The 10,999-nt window shown below is 30.0% G+C and overlaps 1 protein-coding gene across 1 annotated transcript; it reads right to left on the reverse strand.

The window, feature by feature from the left end:
- Positions 1 to 625: 625 nt before the first annotated feature.
- Positions 626 to 1,249, reverse strand: LOC120081118. The gene has a single exon (XM_039035792.1). It carries the CDS (start codon positions 1,247 to 1,249, stop codon positions 626 to 628), a length of 624 nt encoding a protein of 207 aa, XP_038891720.1.
- Between the last annotated feature and the right edge of the window lie 9,750 nt (positions 1,250 to 10,999).

Below are 10,999 nucleotides of genomic sequence, written 5' to 3' on the forward strand. Positions count from 1 at the left end.
TATACAAACTCTTTGTATAGGATATTCCACTCGCATGTCACATAAGAATCAAGATCATATTATTTGTAACACTTTACAATAATTGTAACAATTACAAAATGGATCGTATCCGTAGTGTCACCAATAGAAGTTACCCAACCTTATCCATATACTATATACCATGGTATGACTTAAACATTCACTTGTATATCAACCATATATATGTTTTATTACTTAAACATCCACTTGTATATCACCACATATATGTTTTATTACTTAAACATCCACTTGTATATCACCACATATCACATATATATTTAAGCTACCTTAAATAACCTAGAATTTTAGTTTATTGAATTTGGGTTAATACAAACTTGACGTCAATTAAAATAACATTTTATTTTGATTGTGTAAAGATAATTTACAACGTACGAAATCCACGAGATTTAGGCATCGACCTTCAATAATATTACCATTCTAATTATTTAAAAAAAAGTTAAAATTACTTGGTGTTGCTAATACAAGTTTGAGATTTTTAAAATCTCCATCAGTAAGGAAAAAAAACCTAGAAATATATAAACAAACAAAATATAATGAAGGAATAAATAAATAAAAATTATTAGTGTAAGATTTTTTTTAGAAGGGGCTAAAAATTTCTGTTCAAACCATTAGGAGCGGTGAAAAAGCCCATAAGATTGCTTCTGTACGGCAGATACGATTTCCGTTTATTCACCTCACTTTCCGCTCTGTTCCTCGCGTAATGCCGTTCATGATAATACGACGCCGTTTCCCCTTTCGTCGTCGTCTTCTTCTTCTCCGCCTTGTCTCCGCCGCCGCCGCCGCTTCTCGACGAAGCACTTCTCAAAAACAAAAACGCCTCCTCCTTCCCCTCGCTACTGCTACGCCAAATCTTATCCCCGAACCGCCACAGCTTCGAAAACCCCGTCGAATAGCTCTTCTTCCCTAACCCCGGCGCCGACGTCGAAGCCCTAGTTTGAGTCTCAGTACGAGAACAAACGAAATCTTCCATGAATAGCTTCTTCAAATGAGGTCGAACCGACGTGGTTTCTTTGACCTCGAAACCACCGTCCGTTAAAATCCGTTGATCAAAGATAGGGAATACGGGACGAATCTGGCCGTTGAGGAAGGCATCTTCAGCACTGATAGGAGAGCCATCTGGATTTAGATAAACAAAAGAAAAATCATCATCGATTCCATTATCTTCAAATCGGCCTTCAGGGCTAAATTCGTTGGGTTCTTGTTGTTGCATCGATTGTTAAATGGGGGATTTGAAGATGAGAATTGGGATTGGGAATGAATAAAATGGTAATAAATGAATTTAAAGATATTAATAACAATGTGGATAATGAGAGGGAAATTAGCAGGTGGAGTGGACGGGGAAGCCGAGAAAAGCAGGCGAAGCCGCGTATTGTGTAAGGTATTAAATCAATCCCAACAATACCATTTGCTTTTTATTCACATCTACAACTTTACATTTGTCTCATTTAATTATTAATTGTTTTATTACATAAAAATTAGGGTGTTCATAAATTAGATTGGATTAAAATATTTTTTTAGATCCAACCCAATTATTTGAATTAAATTTTGATCCTTAATAGAAAATGAATCCAGCTATGAAATATTTGGGTTAGGTTAGTTCGGATTAATCGAATAATTTACTTAAAATTTTGTTTAAAATGAGTAAATCATAAATATGTAAAAATCTAATTTAATTATTTCATATATTGAATTAAGATTAACAATTCAATTTCAATTTATATAGTGAAAATTTTCTTTCATAATTGTGTTATAAGTAATAATATATATATATATATATATTAAAGTTAGTAATAAATTCGGGTTAGTTCGGATTGGTTTGGGTTATATTAGGTAAACCCATGAACCAATCCAACCCATAAAATTTTCATTTATTTGAACCCATAACTCAACCCAAACCGTACGGGTTGGGTTGGGTTGATAGATTTTTTCAGGTCATCGGGTTTTTTGGACACCCCTAATGAAAATCTAGGCTAAATCATATATCAAACATATCTTTAATCTTTTAAAAATTACAATATCATCCTTGATGTTTATAAGGAGCTTCTAACCTCTAATTAAATTTGAAATCCATTAAAATGTTGGACGAAAATTAGGATTTAAAATGGTGATGTGGTCACTCAAAAATAAAAATTGAGATATGAACATTACCTTTCATCTATTTTATATCACAGTTATTCCAGAGTAGTTTTGAAATACTTTTGAAAGATTAAAGCTAATATTGTAACTTTCGAAATAATAGAAATATTTGCTTGAGATATGAACATTACCACACCTTCGTTTCATATCTCAATTTTTATCTAAAGAATTTTTACTCCAAAATAGTTTTAGAATACTTATAAAGGGGTTTAGGGTAACAATGTAACTTTTGAACTAATAGGAATATTCTTTTTTTAAACAAATGGCAAGATCCGATGACATTTTATATACAATTTAGACGGATATCTTTTAGTTTATATATATATTTAAGCCCTTTTTAGTAAATATTTGATTTTTGTATTTATTCTTGAAAATTAAGCTCATAGAAAACTACTTCCTTATTTCTTTATTATCTAAATTTTGCCAATGATTTAAAAAACTAAACCAATTTTTGAAAACTAAAAAAAATAACTTTTAAATTTTTTTTTTTTTTTGAATTTTGACTAGGAATTCAACCATTGAACTTAAGAAAAATTCAAACATGTATAAAAAATAAGAAGAAATAGACTTAATTTTTAAAAGTAAAAACTAAAAACGAAATGATTACCAAACAAAACCTTAACTTTTAACTTTTTGTTCGATGTCGATGAATATCTATTGATTGGTTCAAAATTTTGTTAATGTGTTTATATTATTAACTCATTTATTTCAAAACATACACGTCATGTGGATGTGTTGTTTGATTATATGTATTTGCTTGTGTAAGACTTGATTGATTGAGTTAACATTATACACTTATTAACTCAATCTTGCTACAAAGTCTAAAGATTTATTTGATTTTTTAATTAAAAATTACGAGATTAAAAAAAATTGACCTTGATAGTTGAACCACCAAAAACTTACCATTTAGGTTGAATTTTATTATTGCAAATACACCAAACTCATTGTATTAGGTTTGATTAATCTTCTCAACCGTTCAAGATTGACTTAGTTAAGCACTCAAAGTTGGAAAAAGGAAAATAGAGAAGAAAGAAATGCAACCAAAAAATTGGATGAAATTTGGAAAGAGCACTTATGTTTTGAGACAAATTCAATGGTAAAATACAAAGTAAATGAAAAAGTTGTGATGGGTTACAAATAGAATAATACCACACAAAGGAATTGACGAATTTATAGACTTTATCCTTCACTTTTTAAATAAAATATCGTTGACCCTACTTTAGATTTTTTTTAAAAAAAAAATAAAACACCAAATCATTTTTATTAATGGTAATATTTAGGTGTATCAAGGTGTACTCATTTTCATGTATCTCTTTCATGTTCCAAAGAGAAAAAAATTATCTTTTTTAAAAAGAAAATTTCACGTAACAATTTGTGATTCGACTCTAAAAAATGGAGATAAATGCATCTAATTTTTTTTTTAATTAAATACATCAAAAAATAATTGGTAAAAGTCAAAATGAGCCTAATTGAATTTATATGTAAAAGTTTTGTTTCTTTTAAAAAGTCAACTCCACAAACGAAAACGTCGTCGCTTTATTTGCCACTATTATTGACTGCCAACCATTGCAAGTTACCGTTTCTGAAGTTTGAATTGTCCATATTTGATATCGACGTGTCGGAACAGAAGGCTGCCCAGCTGGAAATAATTTTCGGAAAAATTTTGAAATTTGGTATTTTTTCCCCTTTGCAATTTAACAAATGGTTGGGTATAATGACATAAATTCTGGTGACTTTCATTTTTTTTTTCCCGCACTATCCTCTTCTTTTATAATTAATATAAATTTTACTAAAATGAACTTATCTGATTAGGAAAATATATACTCATAAACTAAGAAATTTATAATTTAATTTTTCCATCTCTTTTTGGACTAAAAAAAAAAAAAAGTTGATGTGAGATTTTCTTTGCACTTCAACAGACCATTGTTTCACTCATTTGCTCAGGTATTGACGATTTTCTGATTGGTTCAATTACTGAATTTTTTTTATTAGCGTAAACGACGAAAAGGCATCTATATTTATTAATAAGATGAAGATTCAAATCCATATGTAAATATTATTAACTAATTAAGGTATATATTTTTAAAAATGTAGAGATTTGAATCTCCCATTCCAATTAACATTTTTAAGTTTGAAAGAGTCACAATTACACCCTCCATCCTTCGTTTAGAAGTTAGCCCTTGCATGTGTGCACATGTATATATATATATAGGGATATATATAATTTTTTTAGAATGGAAAAATTATAATTATTAGGGGTGTGCATCGAACTGTCGGTGTCGATTTTGGAAGAAAATCGTCACCGAAAATCGACAAAAAAAAGTGTGAAATCCGATCAACGGTCAGTTGATTTTGTCGTTTTTTTTCAAGCAAAGCCAAAATGAATGAAAATGAAAGATGAATTGATGAAGTATGATTGTTAGGTTAACATAATTTGTAACTTTTTTAAATTTAAGTCAATCATGTAGTGAGTTTGGAATTTAGGCAACATAAAAAAGATAATAATAAATCAATATTAGGTTTGGCTTGAGTTGATAGTAGTTGGCTACTTTTATATTTATTTTTTAGAATATATATATATATATATATATATATATATATCTCGATTGATCAGTCATTTTTCTAACACTTTTTATATGAAAATCGAAAACCGACCGACTGACCTCAATTTGATTAGTTTTGATCGGATTGGTTTTCGATGCCTTGGTGCTCACCCCTAATATTTATATATATGATGTAAAGTATTGTCCATCCCTAAAAGGCTTCCTAGGTATAGTATAGTTTCTTTAAAAATAATAATAATAAAAAAAAAGGTATCATATAGCCTCTAATTGAAAATTACTTTTAAATTGTGATAAAAATGAAATATACATGTATAAAATGAAATAAGAGTCTTATAGATATAAAATGTAATAAATTAAACTTGAGTATTTAATGAGAGCAAAATTGATGATGTTTTTCCCAAAAAAAAAAAAAATTATTTTTTTTAATCAATTTGAATACTTTATATTAAGATAACAAATAAACTTCCTTAGAAAAACAAATAAACTAACTAATAATATTTGCAATTATAGTCAGAAATCTTTAAAATAAAACATATTTCTACAGGTCTATAATTACTCAACGAGTTCACTAAAGAAAAAGAAAAAGACTATTCAATTTAAATATTCTTCCTTAGCTAGTTTATGACTACACTTGTTAAAAAAAAAAAAAAACTTATAAGGCAAGAAGTTTAGTGATAAGAGAAAAATTAGTTTAACAGGATGCCAAAAATGTAAAAAATAAACAGGCATAGGGGATTGGTGTACTATATATATATAAAAAGAGAAAATGTCTAACTATGGAGGTAGAAAAAAGTAAATAAAGTCGTTGATGATTTTTTTTTTTTTTTTTTTTTAAAAAAAGAGTTCTATAGGTTTAGACGTCTAGATATCTCAAACAAAATAAAAATGGTAAAATGATAATGAAATATAAAATATAAAAATAAGAAAGAAAATAAATGGGACCTTTAATATTAATATTGTTGTTTTCAAAACTTATTAGAGAAATATTATTGTTTTGAAACTTATTAGAGAAATATTGTTGTTTTGGAAATTCGAGGCTAGAGGTCGAACGTTGAAAACTCGACTAATGTGGAGGTCGAATGTTGAGAACTCGACGAACAAAGAAAAACTTGGAAACAATACATAAGCCGAAACTTCAACCCTCGACAAGGGAAATCTCACGAATCTCGTTTAGGTTGTCGAAGGTTGAAGTTTTAACACAGATCCACCCTCGAGATTGTAGGTTTATTACTTTTCTTTTTCTCTCATAGAGGAAATAAAGTAATGAGATGATATACTATATGTATCTATGTACTCGAGCTGCTTCCAACAACCTATGCATTTTGTTATCATTTCAAATTAGACAGAGGCTTGTGGGATTGACGTGAGGGGGTGGGGATGGCTATATTTCTAGGAGCGAACTCCAGGCGAATATGAAGCGCATGAATACAAGTTATGGCTTAGAATGAAAGACAATTCCGAATTAGCTTTGTCTACGAACAAAAAAGTAGATCTATAATCAAAAAAGTGTTTGTGATTGTTCCAGAAGAAATGAAAGCTAGTAATCATTAATGGAAAAATAACAACAATAAGAGAGAGCGAGATATTGAGAGCGAGCGCGAGAGCTTAGGAGAGAGTGAGAGTGAGAGAGCAAGATCTTAGGAGAGAGTGAGATCTTAAGAGAGAGCGAGAATTTTCACTTTATTTGAACTTTCTATAGAAATATATATAAAAGAAGAGAAAAAAAAGCTAATATTCATACTATAATTGAATAATCATTAGACTATAATTGAATATATTAGATTATTATACTATAATTGAATAATCATTAGACAACAAATTGAATATATTAGATTATTATACTATAATTGAATAATCATTAGACAATAAATTGAATATATTAGATTATTATACTATAAATTGAATATATTAGATTATTATAATGTAAAACTTTATTAAATATAAAAAAAAAATTGAATATACAGTAGATTATTATAAAAAAAATTGAATATACGATAAATTATAATAAAAAAATTGAATATACAATAAAATGAATATATAATAAAAAATTATTTATTATTCAATCCCTAACTATCTGGAGCCCGTCTTAGTAACGAAATACACTTCCTTCGATTATGCAGACGAAGAAACCGTCATAAGATATGCGCGAGCATATATACTACAAATGATGGGTGAAAGTTTGTTTTCAAATAAATCAAGTCATTTTGTTCACTTGATGTTCCTGCCACTATTGTTAGCTAACATCCATGATGCGGAGCAGTATTCTTGGGGTGGAGCATGTTTGGCATGGTTGTATAGACAACTATGCAAAGTAACAAGACCTGAGGTTCGAGAGATAGTTGGGTCTCTCATACTTTTGCAACTATGGGCTGAGCTACATCATGTTAATGACACTCAGTTAGTTGGACGAGCCTACGGTTCTTGGTATGTTGTTTTAATTCAATTTAATTTTTATATCACTGATCTAATTAATTTAAATTCTAAATTATCAATTTAAAAATTTAGGTGGAGAGACAAAATTTATGTGACTAGGACAACCACACATGTAGTCAACCAGTATAGATACATGTTTGATCTGCTTCAACCTGAATAGGTACATTACACTAAACCTAATTGATTATTTTATTCACATTTTTATTGTATTTGTCTTTAATATTCTTTAATATAATATTTTATGTTTTAGGTTATTTAGGAGCCGTACAAAATTATTGTGCATACTTTGCCTAATTTTTGTATGAATGGTCAAAACATATGGCGAACGATGAGTCCTCTCATATGTTTTCACATTGGTGAGTGGCATCTTCCTGACCAGGGCGATGAGACATTTGGTTTTCAGCAAGATTATCCCATCACCACTTGTAATACTGAACCGTACGACATGATATTGACCTAAGGACTGGAGATTGATCCGAAAAAGTTGCACATTTGGTAGTGTGATGGCACTATCGTGCAAGGTTTATTACAGTGGGGTTTCTCTTGAACAGTTTGACACAGATGTCACTCCAGAATATATCATTGGTATAATAATATCACAAGGCACTACGTCACTCGTCCGGAGCAGCTGTGGGTCATCTGGTAAATGAATGAATATTATCTAATTTTTTTAATTTAAATTTATTTTAAATATTGTCTAATTGTTTTATAATTCACAGAGATCGAACAACAGTATACTCCGTGAGGTTGCGAATGATCCGAACCAGGTTCTTGCTATATGTAGTGACAACCAAAGCTATATGGAGGAAATTCATTATATGTACGATATACCTATTATTCCTCCACCAGCTCCTAGACGTAGAGGACCTGTTGGGGAAGAGATGAAGTTTGATGAGGTTGCACATAATGTGGAAGAGTTCCTCCTATGACCGCAGACGCAAAGTTAAACTGATTATTTAGTCCAATGATGATGATGTCAGCATTTTGTTTAGGACATTATGACTCAGAGAACGGCGGCCGCGGCGGCGGCGAGGCCGCTGGGCCCGCGGGCGGGCAGGGGGGGGGGGGGGGACACAACGCCCGGAGGCGCGGGTGTGGGTGGGGAGATAAGGGGGGGTGGGGGGGGGGAGGGGGGGGGGCGGGGGGGGGGGGGGGAGGGGGGAAAAAAGAGACCGCGCCAACGACCAGGGGGGGGGGAGGGGGCACGGGGGGGGGGGGGGGGTGGGGGGGGGGGGGGGGGATGGGGGCCGGGGCCGCCGGTTGGGACGCGGGGGGTGGGAGGGAGGGGGGGCGGGGGGGGGTGGGCCCCCTGGTCCTTCGTCTTCATACGTGCATGGACATGGTCGAGTCGTGGAGAGCATAATAAATATTTATATTATGAAGCGCCTACAGAGGTACCAGAGCAATATCAACGAAGAACCCGAGCAACATCAAGTTTGAAGTCGACGACGACAACCAGCTCGAAACCGACGACATCCGCCTTGCGGGACACATTGATTTTTGTAATTATTTTTATATAAATGAAGATATTTAATTTTAAATTTTTTTTATTTTTTATGAGTTATTATTTTTTTTTAATTTATTCTTTTTAGAGTTTAAATAAAAATAATAAATTTTTTTAGAATTTTTTTTTATAAAATGAAAAATTTTTTAAAAAAAGAAATGATTAAAAAGAAGAAGGTAGAATGTGTAATAATTAAAAAAGAAAAAAAAAATTGTACGGTATTCTCGCTCTCTATCAAAATCTCAATCTCGCTCTCGCTCACGCTCACGCTCACGCTCTCGCTCTCGCTCTCTCAAACTCTCGCTGTCTCCCATAATTTCGCTCTCGAATTTGATTGGGAAGTTCAGTGGCAAAAAGAAGGAGATTCATTAGCTCGTTATTTAGTCAGACTTGCTGAGATGACATAATCCGTTTGAAAACAACAATATTTTCCTAAAAAAAAAAAAAGAAGGTCGATAGTTCAAAATTCGACCTATCTAGGTCGAATTTTCAACCCTCGACTTATTTAAAACAACAATATTTTTACAAATAGTTTGAAAATAACAACATTTTCCTAAATAGTTTCTAAAAGTCCAATATCATTTTAATTTTCCCAAAATAAATGAGATATTTAGAAAATTGTGAGCACAATTTAGTTCATTTATTAAAAAAAAAAATAGATTCGGAATTTAATTTGATTTAATCTTAAATCATAGCTAAAAATTATTAGATGTAATAAGATTTTTTAAAAAAATCTTTTATATTTAATATGAATATATATATATATATAAAAGTGTCATATATTTAACTTGAATATAACGAGGTTATTTAAGAATGGTAGACAAAATGAGATTTTGTTTTATTATTTTAAACTTTTTATCATTTAACGTGAATTAAATGATTTTCTAGATAATAGGAGATTTTTTTAACAACTTTTATTTCTTTAAATGTAAATTTTAGATAAAATTTCAATGTTTTTTAAAATATAAACATCAATTCGAGATAAATTAGGTTTTTTCCTTTTTTGAAAATCTAATACGTTTTTAGGTAACATGAGATTTTTTTAATGCGAATGCGAGATAGATTGTAGATAAGATAAATATTATTTTAAAATTCCCTCCTTTTATTTAACTCGAATTAGAGATTGGAGAATAAATTTGATTCTTTTATAAATATAGTAATGTAATATTTTAAAATTTTATTTAATTTAACATGTGAGTGTGCAGGAGAAATTTTTTTAAAATAAAATCGATGATGTTATTTTAAAAATTAAAAACAATAAATAATTATAAAACTTTAGAACTTAATAATAAATCTATAATGTACTAATAAAAATTAATTCTAAATTAAAATTTTGATAGAGTAAATTAAGAAAATAAAATTGAGGGGGAAAAATATTATTTTGATTTTCTGATTTTCTGATTTTTCTTAATTAGAATATTTAATTTAAATCAAAACAATGTTTTCTATTTCCAAGAAAATTTCGTGATCTTTCTGTTTTTTTTTTATATATAATTCTCTCTTAGTTTATTTTATTTTTATTATTTTAATTTTAAACCAAAATGTTATTTTTCTATTTGAGAAATCCTAAAATCTTATTTCATGTATAGATTTGCAATTGTATTTTCTTAATTTCAAACTATATTGCAATAAAATTATCTTCTTTTTTTTTTTTTTCTTTTTGTGAAGATGAAAAATCTTAAAATATTATTATTTTCCTTAAATATATGAACCAACCGTGTGTATTTACAAAATTGAAAAGTAAAAAAAGAAAAAAAGATTATAAAACCACTAATTGCTTGAACCTCGAGAGCAATAGTCTTCTACTTCACCCTTTTCAATATGTGAGAATCAACAAACGCTACTACGAAACAATGTTTCTTGACGTTTTATAAATGTCAAGAATCACTTTTGTTGACGCTTTAAATAACGTCAAGGAAGCTAGTATCAAGAATGTCGATTTTTTTGACGTTTTAAAAACGTCAAGAAAATTGACACTTGACATTTAAAAAAGTCAAGAAACACTGACACTTTGACATGTTTAAAATGTCAAGAATATGAGCGTTCTTGACAAGGAAAAAAGGTCAAGAAATTTTGTTAACTTGACAATGAAAACACATCAAGATATATCTTACTTGATATGTTAGAAATATCAAGAATATGGGAGTTGAGGAAAAAAAGTCAAGAAATTTGCTTGTGATTCTTTTAGAAAAATCTACAATGTTGACGTTTTTATCTATAATTGCTCCTACATTTTGATCCAATAATCACATTTGGTATATATATTACATTTATCAATCAAATAAACAATATACGCATTTTCAATCTTATATATCAACCAAAT

The sequence above is a fragment of the Benincasa hispida genome, chromosome 7 (genome assembly GCF_009727055.1).
Source record: "Benincasa hispida cultivar B227 chromosome 7, ASM972705v1, whole genome shotgun sequence".
In the NCBI taxonomy this organism is placed as follows: Eukaryota; Viridiplantae; Streptophyta; class Magnoliopsida; order Cucurbitales; family Cucurbitaceae; genus Benincasa; species Benincasa hispida.

Coding starts and splice junctions, on each gene's coding strand:
- LOC120081118 (XM_039035792.1), bottom strand. CDS start 1,249: ATGCAACAACAAGAACCCAACGAATTTAGCCCTGAAGGCCGATTTGAA.